General features: G+C 36.9%; 1 protein-coding gene and 1 long non-coding RNA gene across 2 annotated transcripts in view; both read right to left on the bottom strand.

The window, feature by feature from the left end:
• LOC108429697 overlaps positions 1–20,077 on the bottom strand; it is a 42,753-nt gene extending 22,676 nt beyond the window's left edge. Inside the window, exons 1-3 of the long non-coding RNA XR_001858024.2 lie at positions 18,927–20,077; positions 8,075–8,333; positions 2,712–2,810 (exon numbers count right to left, since the gene is read on the bottom strand). This is a non-coding gene — a long non-coding RNA (uncharacterized LOC108429697). The remainder of the gene's footprint in view (positions 1–2,711; positions 2,811–8,074; positions 8,334–18,926) is intronic.
• A 2,705-nt stretch (positions 20,078–22,782) lies between these two features.
• The window catches only part of ddx54 (DEAD (Asp-Glu-Ala-Asp) box polypeptide 54), a 17,638-nt gene continuing 15,406 nt past the window's right edge, over positions 22,783–25,014 (bottom strand). Inside the window, exon 20 of the mRNA XM_017701658.2 lies at positions 22,783–23,508. Within this exon, the coding sequence (XP_017557147.1) occupies positions 23,237–23,508 (272 nt within the window). The 3' untranslated portion in view covers positions 22,783–23,236. The remainder of the gene's footprint in view (positions 23,509–25,014) is intronic.

Raw genomic sequence — 25,014 nt, 5'->3', positions numbered from 1 at the left:
TGCAAGCATTAGACACTCTTCAAAAATTCAGATTTCAGAAGTTGATGATAAAACAATGTCAATGTGGTTTTCATATTATGTCATTGCAACCCTTATTTAAAATAAAGATGCCACAATTGGTTCCTTAAACAACATTTGAACAAAGTGATAAGTTTTTTTAAAGAACCATGCATTGCAAGCTTTTAAAAGAACCAAAGGTGCTTCCTCTATGGCATCCTCCAAGGAGCCCTTTATGGCACTATTATTTTAAGACTAGCTTTCATTAACTGGCAAAGTGCACTGGAAGCACTGTTGTTCAAATATAATCCATTCTTTTCAAGCAGACAGTCAGCAAAGACAGATGGAGACTACTGGATAGGATGCCACATTCCCAAAAGTGTAGGTAGATACATTACTTGCAAACCCAGGGAGACGCCCTTTATGGCACACTCATTGCCCCATTAAAAAATAATAGAGGATTAACTGTAAAAAGATGAGCAAGGCCTTCTAAAGCAGCAGGATGACACTTTTACAACAGCGAATAACACAAGGGTTTCTAAAGTGACAGCGGGCAAGGTGAAAGAGATGGGGCACATAAGGGAGGGTTTTTTTTCGTACCCATTGTATCTGTACAGCTAATCGCATATACTACGTGAACTCTGCTGCCCACAACCACATTATTACCATCCCTGACGTGACTTATTTTTATTAAACTAATAGATCATTTTACATTGTTCTTTCATTTAAATACCCAACATACAACCAAACAAATACATTATAAAACCACTAGAAATCCTCCTGTGATAACAACTAAATTTTAACTACTAGCATAGCCACTAATATGGATGAGAAATTCAGCTTCCTATATGTAGCTTGTTTTGTTAGCTATCTACTTGCTCTTGATTCAGCCAGCAAATTGAAGTAAAAGAAAACATTTCAAACACCACCAAAACCCTTTTAGTTTTTCAAAAAGGTTTTTACTAATCTGTAAAAAGAAAATTTCACTCTCCAGGCTACTGTGGCACCATCGCAGAAGTGTAGTGTCGTGGTTAAAATCAGACATAGATATGGTGGTTACATTTTTAACTTTGCTGAAGTGACCCTTTAAATGTTTTTGATAATTATATTTGTCCAGCCAACAATAACTTAACATGTCTTCTGAACACTTCTGTCAGCAAGTAACCTGAAATTTACTCTTAAGACCACCAGACTCCACCACCATCAAACATCAGTGCAGTATCTGGCATAATGTATCACATTTTTTGGCTCAATAAGGACACACATTAGTATAAGTGTAAGTTCCCCAAGCTTTGGATTCTCCCACAACAGGCAGAGTACAAGGAGCAAGGCAGAAGCACAGTAATAACACCAGTCCTGAACTGCAGGCCAATGAAGATGAGGAAACAACAACCAGACAGCTTATCTGAGACTTCACTTCAGGGGACCACTGCAACAGATCGGACTGAGCAGTCAAAAGCTGGCTCTATATAAACATGCATGGCTGCAAATTCACAAGTAGTAATTAAAGTAAACCAATTATGTGGCAGTAGCAATCATGATATACTAATATACAGTTAACTTATGCAACCGACTTCTAAAATTGAACTTTGGAAGGGTTTGCAAGAAGTATGGGAAAATATCCCTTCATTTGCAATGGGTTACCTACAGTCTGCGGTTAATTCTCTCACCTTCTATAAAACAAGGACAATTTTACCATTCCTTCAGATACATTCGGGTGTATTTGATATGCACCTGTAACGTGGCAGCTACATTTTTCACTTGATAACAGTAAACCTCGAAATGAAAAAATGTTTTAGAAACAAAAAGTATGCAATTTTATAATATGTGACTAATAAACATCTCATTTTATATTCCATTTATTTTATTATAACATTTTCTTTATAATTATCGATGAGTAAATATAATATAGTGATGTGCACTAAAATATTTATAATATAAAGATATTTGTTACATTAAGATTGGAGAGATTTCTTACAGGCCAGCGTAGGTGAATTTACCTATTTGGCATTTGTAAACAAAATGCCTCTATTTTGTGAAATGAAAGAGGGAAGCAGGATACATCAGCACATGGTCTTTTTGCCTGGTGCAGGAATTTAATTCATGACCTCTGGGCTATTTGTCCAGTGCCCTAACCAGCCTGGCTCCATGTTATTCTGTGGCCGCACAAAGGACCTTACCTCTTTGATCTGCCTGGCCTTGATGCTGGAGTAACGAACCTCCTCTGACAAATTAGAGCAGCTTCAAAAGACAGACCAATGATTCAGATACCACCAATTTAACTAGGGGAAACTTCAAATACAATACTAATGAATGGTAGATCTATGAATTACTGTTTGGACCTCTGTCCCTTTCTCTGACTGTGTGTAGGTTGAAAATCTATTGATTTTTGTGTACTTGGCAACATAACAGGACCATATTTTTAAAACTAGAGTTTCTTAAATGCTTTTCAACTTGGATGCACAGTTTAAAGTAAAAAAAAACTGGTATAGAAACCCTACGTTATCTTTAAAACTTTACATCCACATATTTAATGTTCTTTAAAGGTGCATTAGTCATTTTATTTATTTTACTAATACAAATAGCCTAGAAAATATGTAGAATATGATAAAAATGTAATTCTTTTGGCAACAGCATCAGCACAAGTGTGCCTGAGAAACCCTGTTTGGAAAACTGCAGGGCAGAGTGGACATCTTGTCTGTGTTTACACTGACCTCCTGTGAGTCAAGAACCTCCCCTACACCTTCTCGGTCTCCTCAGCTAACAAAACATGGCAGAATCCAGGTAGCAACCTATACGAGCAAGTTGTAGTACTGTGGGGAAAAAAAATTGTTGTAAACAAATGACAAGAAACAAGCTAAAGCAAGAACCAACACTGGAAGTGCTTTTCAAAAATCAAATGAATACATGAATCCGTACAGGGGAAAACATGTTCTCAGTTATTTTGATTGTGGTATGATTGTTGCTTCCAAATGGGCTTGTCTGAGTCTTTCTATAACTGCTGATCTCCTGGGATTTTCACACAACAGTCTATAGAATTTACTTAGAATGGTGCAATAACAGAAACCTCCAGCGAACAGAAGTTCAGAAAGATGAGGCTCCAGTCAGTACAGGCTCACCAAAACTGGACAGTTGAAGACAGGAAAAATGTAACCTGGTCTGGAAAATCTCGATTTCTACTTAGTCACACAGATGGCAGAATCAGACAAGACAACAGTCAAGGTAGGCAGTAATGGTGTGGGGAATCTTAAAACCACTTAACGCTTGAATGCAACAGCCTATTTGAGTACTGTTTGCTGACCAGGTGCATCCCTTCATAGCCATAATTTACCCATCTACTAATGGCTACTTCCATCTGAAATAAGTTTTAAGAACAAGATAATGAGCTTAGTGTTCATCAGTGGCCTTTGCAGTAATCTGAATACAATGGAACATATTTGGGATGTGGTAGCACATAAAATTCGCTCAATGAAAGTTTATCTAAAAAATCTGCAGGAGTTGCATGATTCATGACCACATCTCAACCTAATTTAGGAATCTTATCCCATAGCATCTTATCACAAGTTAGGAGATCTACTATTCAGACTACCCAGCAATTAACTATTATTATGTCTGTTATCAAGCAACTGACCATACACACAGCTCAAATGCAAATACAATCAGAATAATGTTAAAAATGTAAGTTACAGCTACCTCCTGCAATAATCAATGGAAGTTAAAAATATTGAGTTCTCCACTCCGCAGTTGCAGGTTCCATTTCAGGCAAGCCATGCTACATTATTCCGTCTAATAAACAAACGCATTCAGCTCTGTCTCCTCATTATTCACTACCCTCACTGTAATATTTTTACAACTTTTCATCAACATTAAAACACGAAAGTAATAAGAGAGTGCACTGTCTGGGATGTTTACAAAAAAAAATATCTCACAACTGAAACCAACATTTTACTATATAAATAAATATAATAAAAACGCTAGTATGGATCTATGCGATCAAAGCTATGTAAAAAACAACATAAATAGGACAGTCAAAACAGGTGTTAGGACACCACTGCGACATCTTAAAGTTAGGAGAGAATTCAGGAAATGTTGTCTAGTTATGTTCTTTCTGTAAAATTTTTGGATCTGAGTTAGGATAAGATTATGAACTTAAAAATGTGTTATTACTGTTATTCTGTAATAGCTACTGTCCTAAATTCAGTCCTTTTACAGAAGTTTCTGTAATATGGCCTCCAGAATCCTAAACAAATGTTTTCAACATCTTGTGGAATCCATGCCATGAAGAAATGTTTAGATAAAAAACAGGCCCTATCCAGTAACAGAAGAGTGCTCATATAAAGTGCTCAGCAAGTATATGTAATAGTCAACTGCACCAAACACCCATGCAGGTGGCAACGCTAATTAGATGAGGCTCAAGTTGGTTTTCCGTTCCACGTTAAATGCTGCTGAAGAAACAATCTTTGCCTGGTAGTGATGGCTCGGTGTAAAAATCAGGGGAGGTCATTACCAAAAAAAAAAAAAAAAACAGAACAGCAAATCGGTATACACTGTATGCCAAATGTTTATGGTCTTGTAATTTCAATGTTCCCCCAGACACAAGAGTTTGATGCTAGCTATTAGATAAAAATTTGGAGATTTTCTTGATGGGATGAATCATTCCAGTGTTGTTGTAGTTAATCTATTTAACCGCTAGAGGTTGAATAGCTTCAATTTTGACTTACTTTAAAGAACCATGTACTGAAAGGTTCTTCCAAGAAGCAAAATGTGGTTGTATTCATTATATTACATCGCAAAAAACATTTTAGCACCATATTTTTTAAGAGTGTAGGAATAGCATGGGTGGCAGGAGTGGGCAAGACAATGACAAATATCATTACCATGATAAATTACATTCAGAGCCTGAGTAAGACTCATCTCAGACCAGGATTTACATGACAACATACAAAGACACTGCCTTCTCCAAAAAACGAAAAACAAAAAGGAGAAAAGCTGACAGCAAATTACAGCTAACTTAGCAGAGAAAGACTTATACTGTGTTCAAATTAGATTAGCTTTTTTTCTAAAATCTAGGCATTCCCTTTCTTCACTTCCTAAATTTATTTATTTGCTATAATGACCACTTGTTAAGTGGGTCATTGATTTCACATGTACAACCCCAATTCCAATGAAGTTGGGACATTGTGTAAAACATAAATAAAACCAGAATACAATGATTTACAAATCCTTTTCAACCCATATTCAATTGAATACACTACAAAGATAAGATATTTAATGTTCAAACAGATAAACTTTATTGTTTTTTGCAAATATTCACCCATTTTGAATTTGATGCCTGCAACATGTTCCAAAGAAGTTGGGACAGGGGCAACAAAAGACTGGGAAAGTTGAGGAATGCTCAAAAAACACCTGTTTGGAACATTCCACAGGTGAACAGGTTAATTGGAAACAGGTTAGTGTCATGATTGGGTATAAAGGGAGCATCCCTGAAAGGCTCAGTTGTTCACAAGCAAGGATGTGGTGAGGTTCACCACTTTGTGAACAACTGTGTAAGCAAATAGTCCAAAAGTTTAAGAACAACGTTTCTCAACACGCAATTGCAAGGAATTTAGGGATTTCGTCATCTACAGTCCATAATATCATCAAACGATTCAGAGAATCTGGACAAATCTCTGCAAGTAAGCGGCAAGGCAGAAAACCAACACTGAATGCCCGTGACCTTCGATCCCTCAGGCGGCACTGCATTAAAAACCGACATCATTCTGTAACAGATATTACCACATGGGCTCAGGAAAACCATTGTCAGTAAACACAGTTCGTTGCTCCATCACAAGTGCAAGTTAAAACTCTGCCATGCAAAGTGAAATCCATATATCAACAACACCCAGAAACGCCGCCAGGTTCTCTGGGCCCGAGCTCATCTGAGATGGACTGACGCAAAGTGGAAAAGTGTCCTGTGGTCTGACGAGTTCACATTTCAAATTGTTTTTGGAAATCATGGACGTCGTGTCCTCCAGGCCAAAGAGGAAAAGGTCCGGATTGTTATAAGTGCAAAGTTCAAAAGCCAGCATCTCTGATGGTATGGGGGTGTGTTAGTGCCCATGGCATGGGTAACTTGCACATCTGTGAAGGCATCATTAATGCTGAAAGGTACATACAGGTTTTGGAGCAACATATATTGCCATGCAAGCAACATCTTTCTCAGGGACGTCCTGCTTATTACAGCAAGACAATGCCAAGCCACATTCTGCACATGTTACAACAGCGTGGCTTCGTAGTAAAAGAGTGCAGGTACTAGACTGGCCTGCGTGCAGTCCAGACCTGTCTCCCATTAAAAATGTGTGGCGCATTATGAAGCGAAAAATACGACAACGGAGCCCCTGTTGAGTAAGTGAAGTTGTACATCAAGCAAGAATGGGAAAGAATTCCACCTACAAAGCTTTAACAATTAGTGTTCTCAGTTCCCAAGCGTTTACTGAGTGTTGTTAAAAGGAAAGGTGATGTAACACAGTGGTAAACATGCCCAGAAGTTGTCCCGACTTCTTTGGAACGTGTTGCAGACATAAATTCGTGACTTGTGAAAGACTGAGCCTTTCAGGGATGCTCCCTTTATACCCAATCATGGCACTCACCTGTTCACCCGTGGAATGTTTCAAACAGGTGTTTTTTGAGCATTCCTCAACTTTCCCAGTCTTTTGTTGTCCCTGTCTCAACTTCTTTGGAACATGTTGCAGGCATCAAATTCAAAATGAGTGAATATTTGAAAAAACAATAAAGTTTATCCATTTGAACATTAAATATCTTGTCTTTGTAGTGTATTCAATTGAATGTAGGTTGAAAAGATTTTCAAATCATCGTATTCTGTTTTTATTTGTTTGACACAATGTCCCAACTTCATTGGAATTGGGGTTGTAGACAAATACTTGGTTATAATGTTTACAGTTTGTCTGTAAGTGCTTATGTCTGTATGCATGGGTTACATTTAGTCATATGCAAATGTTATGCTGTCCCTGTAAAAGTAACACCAAATTATGTTGATTTGGAAGTGAAAATAAGTAAACACATCCTCTACAGAGAGTATGTTTCTACATATTTTAATATTCAATTACTGTTTATTTTAATTACTGAATTTAACATACTGGGGGAAAAAAACGTAAATGTAAATGTAAATAAAAAATGTAAAATGTGGTCTGAGCAAAAAGTTTTGTTCAGTTTTTCCAATATGTAAAATTCAGCAACTAAACAGAAATTGTGCTATCAAAATTTAAGTTTGTTCCTGTACAAGATATGTTCAATTATTTTGACTTGCTTGCCCACCAAGAATTCTCCTGACTGTCTCTACTTTAGCCCAGAACATCACAATGTGCTTTTTTGAGTATATCATGGTTTATGCAGCGTGAAAGACTGAAAAAAAGAACGTATTGCATTAATAATTGTTAAAAGTATTTTTTTTAAATACTACCACTGTAGCAACCAAACAAACTGGTAGAGATTAGAGGTGGCCAAGAAGTCGATGTTTTATCATTATTGTGATAAATTTTGTCACCTTGATAAACAATTTTCCTGAGTATATTGTACATGTTGTGTACGGTTAAAGAACATTGAACAGCTACATGTTCTGTTACAAAGAGAGCATATTTAGTCTTGTTTAACTGAATTTAATGCAGTGCAGTGTGTGAAGCACTGAAATAAATCACTGTATTTATAGATTTTGATGGCTGTTTTTAAATTGTGGCACTACTAGTGCACTGTGTCAATCAAAACATATGTATCATCTATTGGGAAAATGTGAAATAGCTTTACTATACTGACTCTCCCCCTTACCCCCAAAGGAATCATACTCTCATTTCGGCATACTAATACTCTACTATGAGCTGGGATTGCAAAGACGTCACTACAAAATAATGTTACTTCAACAGTTCCAAAAAAGGGTACCTTATAATGATGCCATAGAATTACTACCTTTAGTTCTCTAATGATAGATGAATGAACATCAAAATTCTATGCAAATTTAAAAAGTTTTTGTTAAAACCGTACATCCAAGCTAAGGAATCTACACTAAAGAGTATCGTCTACATACGCTTAATAAACGCATGAGTCCCCCGCTAATCCTCCCAGCTCGTTTGAGGCTTCAGCCACTGGTCTCGACTGGGCTTGATGGATGAATCCTCCTCCTAGTGGGCACAAGACTTCCTCTCACGGGTCACGTCCTGTCTGCCCCCTGTCCACTGCACACTTCCATAACATGTCCAGGGTCTTTGCCCCAGCCCCCTCTCAGCCTTTCCGGACGCCACGCTGCCCCGGTGGTCACTCGCCTTTTCATGACTGGTTTTACTGGACTGAGTAAAAGGAACAGATCAAGGGCAAAGTCAAGCTTTGAATCTACAGATACAAATGAATGATGCAAAAAAAACACTCTAATTTAAAGACTGTCCAACTGGTTACTGAAAAAATATTCTTGGGTTTACAAGAATTTGTTTCTTTACAAGAACAGAGATTTCAGATATTATTTTAAAACCATGAAAAACATAGCTTGATAAGCATTCACTTATTATTCCATGTATAAATAAAAAATAGCTTATAGTGTTTTACGACAAAAGGTTCTGACACAAGCTGAAATGAGTCCATATAGGTAGAAGTCCTGAAGAAATGACTGCACTGCCCCCCTATGGTAACCTAACCCACAACAACCAATGAAGCCTGAGCATTGAGTCAACAGGCAACTCTAACAACATCAAAAGAGGGGATTACACTACACATCAAAGCAGATTATACTTTCTAAATACAAGCAGAAGATAGCATTTGAACATCAGAAGAAATGGATAGTAATTATTATTTCATTTAATGCATTCAACTACATGTGCTACATTGTGTAAAAAATCCAATGCTGCTTTTGTTTTATTCTGATGTGGACATGTAGCAAAGTGACAAATCACTTATTAAACAAAAGTAAAATAAATCAGAGAAGCAGATCAGGTAATCAGTGGATTTCACTGCAGAAAGTAGCACTCACCTCTCATCGCTGGTAAAAAGCCTTTGCCAGCTGCCCAACAACCTATGAGTAAATCATTGGTCAACTGTTGGTGTTTCCCACTAGTTTGTCATCCATCAAGTGATTAAAAATTGTTGCTGTCTTGTCAAATATATGAGAAAACGGTCTCTGCTTAAACAGTTTTAAATAAAATAATAATAATAAATAAATAAAGTAGTAGCTCTGCTTTTCTACAGCCTTCATTAACAATCTGAGAAGATTTTCATTAAATCTGTTTCTTCTGTATTTGCACTAGTACAAAAGACTTGTACTTAGACAAATTAATATTTTTAAGTTAATTATATTTACTGCTGCACTATGCATGAGGTAAACAGGCCACAGCTACTGTACAATGCAAGTGTCAAGAGACCACCCTTCATTTATTTCATTTTCAGTCAAACTGGCCATTAAGCTATTCTTTTTCAGGAGATTTTTCTGAGGATTAGATATAGGATTGGTAAGATCCACTTGCAGGAAGTAAAGAAGGCCCACGTCAAGGAAAAAAGGTGTAAAAAATCTATAACTGAAATTAAGCAAAGAAGCTGCTGATGACCACAGAACAATCAACGAAAGTGTTTGGGAATACAGGGATTTTAAGAAGCAAATAATGCATGACTGAACTTTGGAGGCGTGGAAAAACATACCTGCAAATCTCCTGAAAAGAATGAAAGCCATAATAAAGGAAAGGGTGGACACAAAGTAATTACACATTTGGTATATTTAGCTGTTGGGGCTTCTGTATCATTTTCTGTTAAATACGTGTTTCTGCATTTTTTGAAGTTGACCAATAAATAGTTTGTACTTAATGGCCATTTTGACAGAAAATTCATAGATATAGGTTGGTATCCGACTTTTACACAGTACTGTATGAGGTTACAAATTATGAAATGTTAATAACTATTTTCTGGCTGGTACAACTGTTTCTGAATGTATAAATCTGTGCTGGCCACTTATGCAAAGATTTCTCAAAAATTCATCTAGCCTCACTGTCTTTTGTATATATATATATATATATATATATATATATATATATATATATATATATATATATATATGCGCGCACACACACACACACACACACACACACACATATACATACATATATATATATATATATATATATATATATATGTATATCCATCCATCCATCCATCCATTTTGTAAGCCGCTTCTCCGTCAGGGTCGCGGGATATATATATATATATATATATATATATATATATATATATATATATATATATATATATATATATATATATATAATAAGCAAACATAAATAAGAAATAAATGTAAATAAAGCAAATAAGCAGAACAAAAAAAACACTAACACTGCACTTTCACTCAGTATTACACAATGAATGTACATGTAAATATACAAATAGCCTGATTTCTTGGCTAAGTAGTAATGCTGACTGAGAGTTCTTATACCTATTAAGTCTTCACCCCAGAACTCTAAACCGCCTGCTTGAGGCCGTAATGAGGAGAGCCTACGTGTACCATAATCACAATTTTACACATGTGAAAAACATTTTGCTTTAAAACAGTGAGCAGTGAATGTAGTAAGACTATACACCAAACATTTTTCTCTAGCCTTTTTGTTTTAATTTGCAATTGAGACCATTCATAATAAACAAGCCATTTTTACACTAGAAAGGAGGAGTAGCCAACTTTTTCATTTTCATCATTCAAAAAATCTGTTGCAAATTTCTCTCTCAAGACTGAATGGATAAAACTCTAGAGGTCTTGTTATCTCGGGGTTGGCATTTTTTCTAGCGACTTTGTCCAATGATTATTTTGATTTTCACCGCCTCCTCTGATCCTTCCAATGACAAATGAAGTGTCTAACCGCTGAGGGGCAGGACACATCAGAGCAGTTACAGGGAGACTCTGAGAATGCACGGCCACACCAGACAACCAGAGAGAAACAGAGAGAGAGAGAGAGAGAGAGAGAGAGAGATCTGCAGAATAAAAGGAAATCTGAGGAGCCGTGCCAAAAACAGGCTTGCTTGTAACATTACCTTGTACACAACATGTTCTCAAAGCAAGAATTTAAGAAGAGGGATGGTTGGTTTTCTTTTTGGATTCGTGGAAAGGAAGAAAGGCTGTGACTCAACATAGTAATAAACTGTTCCAGGTCACTGAATGCATGACTAAACAGTTTTGAGGGTGAGTGAAGAAAACACTGTCAATGTCTCAAAATTACATTACTAAATAAAACGACTGAAACATAATCTGGATAATCAGTAAAGCCAAACTGTAAAGTAAATTACTGGGATATTAGAGGCAAATGGCTCACAATAAATAAAAAAAAATTGTATTGGGTGAAATAAGAAATAAAGCTTTTTTGCCTAATTTTTAAAGACATAATGCTTGTCACAAACTGCTCTTGAAATGTTTCTGAGCTTGGATGTAAAAAAGAAAAAAAGAAACTTAAAAAAATGTTCTTCATAATTACACAATTTCACAAATTACTAGTGTTTCTTTTTAATGGAGAGGTGTTCATAGAGAGTTGAAATGGTCATTGGCTTGGAGCTGAAAAAATAAATAAAGCTTTAGAACTCCTACACTATATAGATTCTTCACACTCAGATATCTCACGTATAAAAGTGTTCTTTAAAGAACCTTCAACTGAGAGGTTCTTTGGGAAACAAATGTGTTCCTATATGTTCTGTAAATGTTTCTTGGCTTAGACACAGAGTTCTAGGAAAAAACTTATTTTAATATAAAACGTATTATTAATTATGTGGAAGTTCTCTGAACTTTAAATACGTATGTCATACTTACATATACCATTTACAAAGATGGAGAAGTTCATAAGCGCAGCAAGCTTGCTAAGATATGGTTAATAAATGGTGCCTGGTATGGACATACAGCTCAAAAAAGAAATTATATTGGTTTAAAACAGGCGTGTCACAAAGGGCCAGTGTGGCTGCAGGTTTTCAGTCCAAAGTAGCAGGGGCACACCTGATTCCACTCGTCTTCAACAACTGATCATGCATGTCTCTGCTTTGCTAGAATGAAAACCTGCAGCCATATCAGCCGTTTACAGAAAAGACTGAACACCCCTGGTTTAGAATGCAGTGGTGGACAAAAGTAGAGATACCCAAGGTAAAATATTACTTCAGTAAAAGTAGAATTCCTCCTTGTAGACCTCCACTTGAGTAAAAGTACAAAAGTACTTGCCTTCAAATGTACTTAAGTATTGAAAGTAAAAGTACTAAAAGATTAATTATTATCATTTTTGTAACAAAACTCCTGCTTCATTAACTTATTTTAGATGAAAATACTTTAGTGTCACTCTTGGTAAACTAGTCTTTTAATAGAAAGTCATTATTAAGTCTGACACAGATGTCTATTAAAATTATCATAAGCACAAAAAACACTGAAGGCAAACAGTTTCCATTAGGTAGAAGCGAGTGGCTCTGAGATAAGTTTCAGTTTAAGATTTATTTGCTTAGTTAAAAGTTTAAGTTTAATAAAAACTTGCTTTTAACTCAGGATCACAAATGAGTTTCCTTTACTATATTGCATCTGTAGGTCTCTGTTCATAAACATAAACTAGCAAAAACAATTTCATATAAAATTAAATAGTATATAAATTCAGAACTGCATATGTGTACATATTTATATACTGTGGTCTATTTACAAGAAGTTAGGTTAGTTCTATTATTTATGTTGGAGCAGACACTCCCAAAATTTTACGCTGATGTACTAACGTTGAACCATATGATTGCACTGGGTCGACATGTCCAACAGGTCAAAACTAGCTCAAAACAAAGTGCGTGCTGTGACCTGATTGGTGTTCTTGCTTCACTCTTCTTTCATTTTGACAGGTTACATTTTTATACACACATAAGCCAAAAGGAACGACAGATTTTGCATAATGTAGTGGAGTAAAAAGTAAGATATTTGACTTTGAAATGTAGTGGAGTGAAAGTTAAAAGTCACCTAAAATGGAAACACAGATAGAGATAAAAGAAAAAACTGCTTAAGTACAGTAACAAATTACATTTACTTATTTACTGTCCACCACTGTTAGAATGTGAATTAGAGTCATTTTCTCATTTGATTGGTCAAGGTTTACTTCAGAAACAAAGTTTACTTCAAAGGTACTGCTTGGGTTGTTGACGTTATTTGTTTTTGTTATCTAGCATTCTTTGTTCATTCTCTTGAAGCAGTCTTAAAAGTGAAGGTGCCAAAAAAGTTCTTTGGAGCAATACAAGAACAATTTATTTTCCCTCTCACATAATGTAAAAGTTCTCTGAACTTTTAAAACGATCTTTATACTCAGATGTCATTTACAAAAAAGGTTCCAGAGAGGTTCATTAGGGAAAATAAATTGTTCTCGTGTTGCCTCCAAAGAACCTTTTTGGCATTTTCACTTTTAAGAGTGCTTCAAGAGAATAAACAAAGAATGCTAGATAAAGAAAACAAGTAACATCAACAACACAAGCAGTACCTCTGAAGTAAACCTTGATTCTTACCAATCAAATAAGAAAATGACTCTAATTCACATTCAAAGTATATCAGGTCTTGCCAGTGAGTCATTCCAAAAGTGTGGAAACACTAAAAAGCCATTAACAACGCAAACATTTAACACTGGTATGGCCATGCCAGAGGCCAGTGATTTCTCATGAATAATATAAGCCACATGGAGACAGGGGTTTCTTTTCCAGACCCTGATGCATGAGGAGAGCCCAAGAAAGACAGAGGTTGCTTTAGGAAGCTAGGGGCCGCTCACCCCGGGAGTGGATGGAAGGTGTTGACTAGATGCAAACGAGTCAGTGTCACGAGGCACAGCAGTTGCAGTGATAACCCACTTTTCCAACTGCCAGTCAGTCCGACGTCTTTATAAGGGCTTTCTCATCAGACCATGACTGTCTGAGCACCCCCCAAAATAACCCTTCAGAGCATGACCTATAGCCTGTTAGTGTATAGTATAGGTTCCAAAATGTGCAGAATGGTCCAAGTCTTACATTCTCACTAATTTGAGTGATTACATAGTGCACAATCTATATCAGCAACTGATATAGTACTTATCAATATATGGAAAATTGTAATCATTATTACCACTCTAATATTAAAACCACTAAATAAGAGACCTATTTTTAACTCATGCAAACTCTGGTGTGTAGTAACTAGTACTGGACCTTTGGCTTGTTTTCAGCTCACCACCACCACCTCACACAAAGGAAAATGGAGATTACCAGTAGAAAAGAAAAATTTGGGCAAGACTCCTATCACTATTTTCTCCTACAATTGTAAATGACTCTGGAAGTATCTGAAAATAAGATAAACTATTGTTATGTAATAGTTTAGATGTACACAGTAGTTGGCGATCCATGTTTACACAAATGTACAATCGGAAAAATGCTGGTTTATGCTTAAAACGTGCAATTGGCCAATTTATTATTTTCATTTTAGTAGATATGTACTGCTATTGTGTAACAATCATGAATGTTTTGCTGACAACAAATTGCCATATCAAAAATTGACTAACAGTTTAATTGTGTTTTGTTCACTGTATTAAAGTACAAGCCTAAAGTGGCCAAATTGCTGTCTTTGTTCTCAACACATTACTCACCTCTGCTTTCAAACAGTGTTACAGGAGTCACAAGTTTTTGTACAACCCATGGCGTGTCTTTAAATGTGTTTTATGCATTCCTTTATTTACATACATTTGCATGAACCCAACAGATAAAAATGCATCCAATTCACATTGTTTTTTGCAAGATAAATATGAGTCTGAAAGCTAACAAATGAACTTTCTTTAAATAACTGCAATCAAACGATTCTGTAATAATTGTGACAGGCATAGTAAATAACGTGAACCAGGTTAAGTGCACTTACGATACTGCTATACCTACACCAAAATCATTGTGCTACATTACCTCTTACTTTCAATGTTAACCTTAATTGTTCCATTTATTTTTATTTGATATTATGTTCCTTTTAAAATGCCAGGCTGGCATGTTATATTTTTATTTAATGTTATTTATATTGTAATTTTGGCTAACAGACAGTACATGAAAGTGCTGGTGTGTTTCACTTGTTAATTTACAGTACACAGTGTGAGCTTCGGGTTAAACAGTTAATAAAATTGAGCCAGCAGTGCAGACTGCTAACTTGCGTGAGCTTGTTTTAAAAAAACACAATACAGGAATAACAGCTGATCTTCACATCCGCTAACAAAGTGTTAGACAGGGAGATAGATAGATAGATAGATAGATAGATAGATAGATAGATAGATAGATAGATAGATAGACAGACAGACAGACAGACAGACAGACAGACAGACAGACAGACAGACTGTAATGCAAAGCAAAGCATTTCAATGATAAAGCTCTCTACATAAGACTCTAGCAGCCTAAGATTTGAGTCTGTGGATGTTTAGGGGTCCCTCTGATGTAACTACACATTATATGTTCTGTGCCCACAAAACAGAGAAAAAAACTTCAGTATTTGATGGAAATGATTAGCCACCTCCTCCACGTTCTTTAAAACTATTAGCAGACCTCAATTCAGTTATAGTCTAACCAAATGGCGAGGAAAAAAGGGGGATAAAAAGAGGGAACAAGGGGAAGACTATAAGGGAGGAGTAAGAGAGAGCTTCGCGTGCTGAGAGGACTCCAGTGAGCAGACAGAGCGCATTCTCTCTCTGCGTGGTGTAACTAAATGCCTGCGCTTCAGATTCACTTAGCCATCTGAATAGGGTGCGTGGAGATTTATCGCAGCAATGAAAAAAAGACTTGAGTAGATCATCCTGCAGCCTGCCTCACAGTGGGTTTAACCCATATTTCATGTTTCAATGACAGGTGGTAGCAGGAGCTAGAGAAGAAGTTTAATTCTCCTAGCTTTATTAGAATAAATGGGATTTCAGTGTGTATGGTATGCCATAAGCACATCATCAGACACAAAGCATTGGAAAAGACTGGAAGGCTGGTAGGAAGCGCATGAGAACTCCAAAGGTCAAATAAATGGAGCCTATTCCAAAAAGTTTCAAAGTAGGAAGGGAAATACAATTGTGGCATTTAAACATACAAATAAAATTCCTCAAATAATTTGGATCTGAGGGCATAGCAAAAATGTTTGATTCGATCCCAGGCCTAGAAGCTGTAGAGTGTTGGGTGATTAAAGCAAGTGCACTACCAGTCAAGATTACTCTAGTATTTCGGTAGAGCCATACAAACTTTGCATCTGGTGCCCATAGATCTAGAAAGAGGTCTTTGAAAACTATGCCCACTTGTGCCATTAAAAACCAGAAAGCTGATTTAAGCCCAGCAGGTATGAGTCTACATTCCCCGACTCTACACAAGAACAGATCTAATGTCACTGCACCACTGGCTCCTGGTCGCCCAATAAGATTGCTGCACTGTGCGTTTACTCCCTATAGGGGGTTAGAGGCCTTTACAGAGGTGCACAGGCATGTAAATTCACAGAGTGGGTCCTATGGTCCCAATTAGTCCACGTCAAGCAGACCATGGTAACCATGAACGAAGAACCTCCAGCATAAAAAGGAGGAATAAACAAGTAAAGTAAACAAGGACAAACTTGGCAAATGATTATGTTTAGGCCTGCCTCATAGTGATAAAAAGTATAAAAATAAATGTCAGGCAGGCAATTGGGTTGAAACAACTGGTGCTTTTCATGCTAGTCAGTGCCATCTTGTGGAGAATGTTCATTAGCCCTGGTGTTAGACATGTGCGATACATTCTCTGAAGATGCTAAAAGATTTCTATGGATGAAATCCATAGAAGAAACAACTTCGCTTCCCTAAAAAAACTTTTATCCCAGCAGTCATTGGGCAGAAGGTACATCTTGATATGCACTTAAATATTTTAATAAATGTTATTGAACAATTTCTATTTATTTGCCGAGTTTAACATATTGAAAAAAAAAATATATATTAAATGTGCTGTAACTTGCACAAGCAACATTATATTTTTTCCCTAATATGTTACATTTACCAAAAAAAATTAAATTAGGCATTGAAGTAGGCAGAAACATGTCATCAGTTGAGGATGTGCACAATTTTCTTAAAAGTTATTCTTTAAAATACTTTTCAAATACATTTTCTAAATTATGCAGCCTCAGCACATTCAAACAAAAAAAAGTTTTTCTTTTTAATTTTACTCAATTGTTGAGATGTAAACAAAGTCATTCAGGGTGGTCTAATGTGAACTGATTCATTGAGAATAAACTAGAGACAGTGTCCTCATATATAAAATTGCATTCTCAATTTCATTCTAAAATTGTTATAAGCATATATTCTCAGCATCTGCGTATAACTGTGTCATAAAAACTACATTCACAAATCACATACTCTAATCACTATGGCTGTCTCCGACTGTCATTCGTACATGAGGCTAAAAACTTGCACTTACCAATGTACGTTTTATAAACATCTACTTACATGTGAAATTTCACATACTACTTTTTTAAGATCAAATCTGTGCATACAAATGTTTTATAAATTGGGAACCAGGTCTTTAATACACGTTAAAACAGTCAACTAGTCAAAACAACCAGGAATCCAACACTTTTTCTTTGTAATGGAAACATTTCTTTGTTAATGGTAAAATAGTGGAAAATCAGAAATAAGGACCCACAGTGTCTCTGATGTAAAGTACCAACAGTTATATGACTGCTAAAAGCTCCTCCTTGTAAAGAATCTTCAGCTTGTTAGATTGAGCCTGTGAGTGAGTGAGTGAGTGAGTGAGTGAGTGAGTGAGTGAGTGAGTGAGTGAGTGAGCGGATGAGTTAGGCACAGTTTTCCGAACGCATCTTAGTGATAAGATAATTTTACAGAAGAGAGAATATTCAGCATGATGCTTGCTCTACTATCGAAAGCTATCAAAGTCACTTAATCTTAGTCGAATCGTAATCTTTATAACTTTACTCCACTTGCTGAATAATGCTACCAAGCTTTCTATTAAAGAGGAATTCAACTAATGTTTTAGAATTTCTGAATAATTCAATCAGTGAGATGTAAAAAATGTTATTCAGAGTTGTTTACTACAAAATGTTTCACCTGCCTTTACTTTGAAAAACTTACTGACTCTTTACACAGCTGGTGATAAGAACCACAGGTCAACACATCTACAACACAAATATGTCTCTCGCTATACGTAATGCTGATAGTGGTAAAATGGTGGTAAATCAGAATAATCTGTCTTTACGGACTGTTTTGCCTTACAACACACTGCATGTACATATCTGCAACAAATGGCTGAAAAATGCTGTATTGAAGTGTTGAAAAACGCTGTTACAGGAATCGTCCGAGATATTTATAATCTTTTTATGTAAGAACATTCTGAGAGGGCGCTTTTAGAGCAATTACTTTTCAGACATGTAGTTCATATCACCAACACTTCTTATATCTTAACCATTAATTACGCAGGAATTTTGAAAAATCAGTCACATTCTCCTTTAAGTCTCCAAAGCGCAAAAATGCAGCCTGAGCATCCATAAGAGGGTAGATTCCATACCAAGAAGCATTGTGAATTGTGTGCCATGAGGACTGAACGTTAAGGGCTTCCATTGTTGAGATGTAATGTCAACAACTCTGCACCCTAGACACTCAACAGCTAAGGGGTCAAGGCAATAACAGGAAATATCAATCCAGCATGTCAGTCATCCTGGCCTTAATCTGACATAGTGGATGGTCTGAAGAATGAATGTCTATAAAAAGTGCTGATGGGCAGTTAGTGTACCAGCCTTTCAACAAGATCACTCTATGGCTTTCGATGTTAACTCTGCTGAAACTATACAAAAGTAGTTTTTATAGACTGTAATTATACACGGCCCATAGATGCCAATAACGCACACTATACAGCTTTCGATAGTGGGCTCATCACAAAGCCTCGCAAGCAAACAGACTACGGGGCTACTGCGGTCTCACCATGGCGTGCAGCAGCAGTCTCTCACTCCTATCTCAAGTGGATGCTGTGTCAGCCCTGGGAACGAAGATAAGGTGGTCGCTCCTCTTCACTTCAGAATAGGGCTGGGGTTTCGATAGGCAGACTCAAGAGTGCTGTGGTCTCTCGTCCCTCCCGGGAATTAGGTCCTATCTGAGAGGTTTTAATAGCTCACATGCAGGCTCCCAAGCGACGGAGAGGCATTTTTCCTGAGGATAAATATTGTTTATCAAAACCTACTGTGTAAATTAGGAAATTGTCAGCTGTTACTACTTAGGTTACATGTTTCCACAACGGAAGACCACAAAATAAAAGACATTTTATGACAGCATGAGAGATGGACTGAACTTTCGTCTTTCACTTTGGCTATTCTGAAGAGGTGATTCTGACTTGGCGTTACTGGAACCTTCTAGAAAACTCCATTACATGTAAACAAACTAGGTAGCTAGCTAAGCTAGCATAATAAGCTCGGCTTTCACAGCTAACTAGCGTACAGCAGCGTTGTCCGCCTTTTCTTTACTAAAAAGGAAAAAGACAATTAACTGTTGTTTCCTACTTGTGAAACACGTTAAAGTCTTCACTTTGTTCGGTTATTTTCGTTTCAATAAATCGTTTAAAAAGCGTACCTACACATCATTTTCTGTTAGCGAACCTAGCTAACGGCTAACCGCTCACTACTCTACACAGGCCGCAGAGAATGGTTTAAAAACGTGCTAACGTTAGCTAGGATACATTCAAACACATATTTGAACTAACTAGATTTAGAACGCTTTAAACATTAGTAATAAGTTACATTTATAGATATTTTAAAATAATTTACAACATTCACTTTAAAATACGTTCTATGTTGGACACACTGGCTTAGCATCATCTGTGTATTTAGTACACACTCGCGAGACATTCGCACGTCCAGGCTCTCACCGTGGCTCGCTCGCCATGGCAAAGTGTCTAAACATTACGCTTTGGGTGCAGCTCCGATGTGCTTATTGTGGTTCAGAATAAAAGTAATGCAAATCCAGTTTAAAATTTTTGATGTGAATATTTATGAAGCTTTCTGTGCTTGTGCTGTATTGTTTTTCAAAACAAAACGTAGATTTTCACCTACGATTTCAGCACTGCAGTGACACTGAGGTGGAGGTGGTGGTGTATTAGTGTATGTTGCGCTGGTAGGAGTGAATCAGACACAGCAGTGCTGCTGGAGTTTTTAAACACCTCAGTATCACTGTTGGACTGAGAATAGGCCACTAACCAAAAATATCCAGTCAACATCGTCCTGCGACCACTGATGAAGGACTAGAAGATGACCAATACAAATTCTGCAGCAACAGATTTTACATCTACAAGGTGGACTGACATAGTAAGTGTTTCTAATAGTGAGGAACATAGTGTTCAAAAACTCCAGCACCACTGCTGCGTCTGATCTACTTGTAACAGCGAGGCACACACTAACCCGCCACCACCACTTCAGTGTCACTGCACTATGCTAGATTAGAGCAGCAAGTGAGACTGCATCCCTGTCCCTCAGCCACATGGTGAACAGTTAGATCCCAATGTTTTTAAGTAAATTTGTCCCAAAATCTGAAAATCAGTGTGCAACATTAAGAATTTTCACTAACAAAACACATATCTAATGCAATTAAGTCAACTTTTTGTGTTTGAATTAAAAAATTATGATTTTGTGTGTACAGCGTTTCAAAGCTGTGATTGCTAGTCATGTACTGGCTAGCGTTCTTTCAGTTATGTTCAAAATTTCCTAAATTTGTCACTACTGAAGCATTTGGTAAGGTTTTGATAATGTTGTAATTGATCTGTTAGTGACCAAATGGAATATCCAACCATTTGTTTCAATAAAATAACCTTAAATAAGGTTATTATATAAAGAATCATTTAATGCAAAAGGATTTTAGTCTACAGTTCAAGTCTAAAATGTATTTATGTATGTATATACATACCAACAAAAATGTCTGTGTCATTCTGCTGCCTGCATCTGTTTGTCTGTATGTGCTGTATGATTTATTACAACTGCCACATTTGCTAAGCCAAGCTTTCACCTATTGCTGTTCATGTGATCCAAATTCTTTGATGGCATAACTCTACTGCCTCTCTGAGGTGAGTGGCACAAATACAGTTTTCTGAAAAAGCTACTTATGATACTAATTACATGTAAAAGCTACTTATGATACTAATGTAACACCAGATCGTATCAAACTGTATCAAGAATTTGGCAGTAAGCTAAATCACAAAAACCCTACAAAACATCACCTCATTGTATTTTTATGCTGTCCGACATTTGGTTCTTATCAGAAAGAATCCTGAATATTAAACTGTTAGCGAGGGTCTGTGAGGCACCAGGGCAATTTTGCTTGCTTTGCAAATACCTATCAGAGAAGTAACTCAAAGTAACAGTACAGTTTGTAGGTCTACAACATTTGAGAGTTGGAAGGGTCATTCACATATCATCATTGTGGTCAATCAGATCCAGGCATAACTCAGATATGCCACAGATAACCCAGTGATAACACAGGTTACATATCACTAAACAACAGCGAGAATCTAAGTACATCCAGATGGGCCCTATCAAAGGTCTCCACACATGTCTAGAAACTGACTGCATACTTCTGTGGTAGAACCAGCCAGGCTCCCACTGTGGAATTTTTTCAAGACCTTCTATGTTAAGGACTGTTTTTTCATCTTTCTTTTAAAGACAAATTATTCTTTAGAGCAGTGTAATACAGGACATTCTATATTAATATGGATGCAGATGGATAAATTGCACAAATTGCAGTTTGCTGCCATCTTGTGGATAAACTATTCAGGACTATCTAACCTGGGACTTGCTCATGAAGGTTCTCTGAGTAGGAGCACTGATCCCAGATTTATATTCCCTTCTTATTTACTCTGACTTCACTGATCAGAACAGATCTAGCCTAGCTCAGCACTCCTGCCCTGAGAAGCTCCATGACTACAGGCCCTGATCATGATTTGCAATCCCACTGGCTGGAAATGACTGAATTTACACTTAAGTACTCATACAATTTTAACAAAGCCAGCAAAAACACAGTGGGATTTTGTCTTTAGCATCTGTTTTGACCACAGATACAAAAAAATTCCTTCACTGATGTTGCATCAGCTAGAACTGAATTTTACGGAGTACGTGTCTTCAGGTGTGCACTTATATGCAGAAGTCTGAACACTTCCAGTCAAATGACAATTTTGCTGATTTTAAGTTAACACATTCTCTACAGGGAACAAATATAAATGGTACTTTTGAGGGTACAATTTCTACTACTTTCCTGAATTTAACATATTTGAAAAAAAATCAAATATACCATTACTTTGGTACAAACCACCTTTTTTTCCCTCCAATGTTAAATTCTGCAAATAAGCAATCATTGTGCACTAAAATATGCACAAGCATGTTCCCTGTAGTTATTTTCATGCCGCAAAACGTCTTATAGACCACTTAAAAGATTTTTTCGTGATATATGTTGTTAGAAGTAGCCTGACCCATACAAGAAATATCAACAATATAATAAAAAGGGGAAAGTTTGTCAACAAAACTGGCTTGACAAAGCTGTTCTAATGGTAACCCAGGTGGATGCAAGGACATTGCTATGTTATCCCAAGTGGTTGCAAGTGGTATGGTATGTGAGTCTGTCTGTATGTAATGACAGTTAGTTTTTAACTTTCTGAACATTTAGCCATTCATTTTCTAGGGAAAAATTGTGTTTGAACAAATGTTGTACAAAAACTGTAAGCACATTATCTCCCATATAGGCTCTACAAAGTTTCATGGTTCAAGCTAACAGAAATGAAAAAAAGACAATGAAGAGCAGTATGTTGGCGTTGGAAACCAACTTATGATCAATACCACTTTTATTACAGAAATTAAAATGTTAATCTGTTATTCTTTTCAAAAAGTCCTTATATCCAATTTTGATACAAACGGACATACAGCATTTCTGAATGAAACTCTTCAGATGTAATTTGACTAGAGGTGCCCAAGCTTTTGCATATAGCTGCAGCAGTATATAAGATGTCTTTATCACTGCAAATGATCTCTGACATATCACGTCCTTTCCCATTTACCCAACACAATACCTCAACAGAAGTGAGAGAACTAAGGCAGTAGGGACATTAAACTCTGTTTACCTGTCCACGTTATGCCACTGAAGACAAATATTTAATAGCAGCCTTTTAAAACCAACGCATTTGTTTCCCCGTAGCAAACGTGACACAGGTTAAAAGCTGTTGTGGCTAACTGAGACCGTTTAGTCTCACGACCCTTATAGTCTCACAGTCTCTTCTTCATCTTGCCTTTCTTGAAGTGGCCACGGCCAAAGCCAGACTTCATGACCTCATGGAGACGCTGCTTGTTTCTGCCACGTAGCTTCTTAAAGCCTCCACTCTGCAGGAACTGCTGCTTAGACTGCTGCTTGCGCTGCTTGAGAATCTGATCATGGCTCTTCAGCTCTGAACGTACCCGTGAGCCGCTCCTGCTCTGGGGCTGAGAGCTGCCTCCCCTGCTCTGGGGCTGAGAGCTGCCTCCCCTCCGACCCCTCCGACCTGAGAAAGATGTCCACATACATATGTTATGTTATAAAACTTAGTGCTATCAGTACAGATTACACTACTATGGAATAATTAACATTTTAGTCTGCTTCTAACCCTAATGTACAGGCTGAGGAACCTCTTAATCAATATTTACAGCATATTGTTCTCATAACCTGTTTCTGCATGACAGGTGATGTGGTAAAAACAGAGAGAACCCTGTTAAAACCAGAGAAAATAGATGTGCTTGTGTTTCTGGTCAGAAACTTGCAGGCTGACTTTGTTCAGTAATTCTTGCTATATGGAATTCTTTAAAAGAATATAAATCAATATTTGTCTGAATAATTAAGTGACTAAAGTTTACCATGTAGCCTATTACTGTTATTACACTGCATTAGTAAATTAGTAAACTTTTCAACATTTTGAAGTACTTAGTATTTAAGTGTTGTCCCTGCTCACCCCAGAGGGGCTTGTTGCATAGCTTGTTAACTGAGTCAGGTGTGTTGGGAGCAGGGAAACTTTAAAATGTGCAGGGTGGTGAGAAACAGTAATTTAGATGCGTTGATATAATTCATTACTAAGTAATTGTGGCAGCAGGCCTAGAGGGTTTTAAAGAGGCCAAACAATAAAAGAGGACTTACCTAAACAATAGCAAGGCCTGAGGATCTTTACAAAGATTCTTAAATACTATACTGCAAAAGACTGTTTTTAAAAAAATTGGCCCAAAAGTGCATGTAAATGAATGTGTAGTACTGTCTGATTTTTACTGAAAATGTATATTTGACAACTCACCAATGCTGATAACTGTATTTTCAACCAAACAGATGAATATACTAAATGTCATAAGAATAGTTTGTGCACAGAGTTTAAAAAGGCATTCTGGCCTAAAAACTGGCATAGAATGTGTGATTTAATTAATTAATTAAGATTAAGTGACCCCTATTAGTCCCACAACGGGGATATTTTACCTCCGCATTTAACCCATCCGTGAAGTGAAACACCACATACACTCTAGTGAGCACACACACACACTAGGGGGCAGTGAAAACACTTGCCCAGATCGGTGGGCAGCCCAATCCGCAGCACCCGGGGAGCACTTACATCATCAAAAGCATTTTCCCCCTAATTTTGAACTGGAAAGTCTTAGGCTATGTTCAGATGCACATTTTGTTCTTTTGTTGTTCACATTATCTTTTTAACTCGGACATAGCCAGAGACAGCTAGCAGGTCCCCAAGTTTTATTACATGCTTCTATAACTTAAGATTAGTTCAACTAGTTTACATGTTTTATTTATGCAACGTGATCTAGCACAGAAAGGAAGGTCAGTCTTTTCTTTGCCTGCCATGAAGAACAATGCTAGCAAAGGGACACAAAGCGATACATATTTGATCTTTCATCTTCATCTTTGAAGCTCCTACTTTTTCTATTCTTGAAAAATGTCCTTGAGGAAAATGCTATTTTGAATAGCTATTAGTGCAATTTATTTAATTAGTACACTGTCTATGCTTGCCTCCTCCTCC

Source organism: Pygocentrus nattereri, chromosome 23 (genome assembly GCF_015220715.1).
Source record: "Pygocentrus nattereri isolate fPygNat1 chromosome 23, fPygNat1.pri, whole genome shotgun sequence".
NCBI lineage: Eukaryota > Metazoa > Chordata > Actinopteri > Characiformes > Serrasalmidae > Pygocentrus > Pygocentrus nattereri.
The sequence above is the reverse complement of the archived record's forward strand: the minus strand, read 5'-3'. Positions and strand labels throughout refer to the sequence as shown.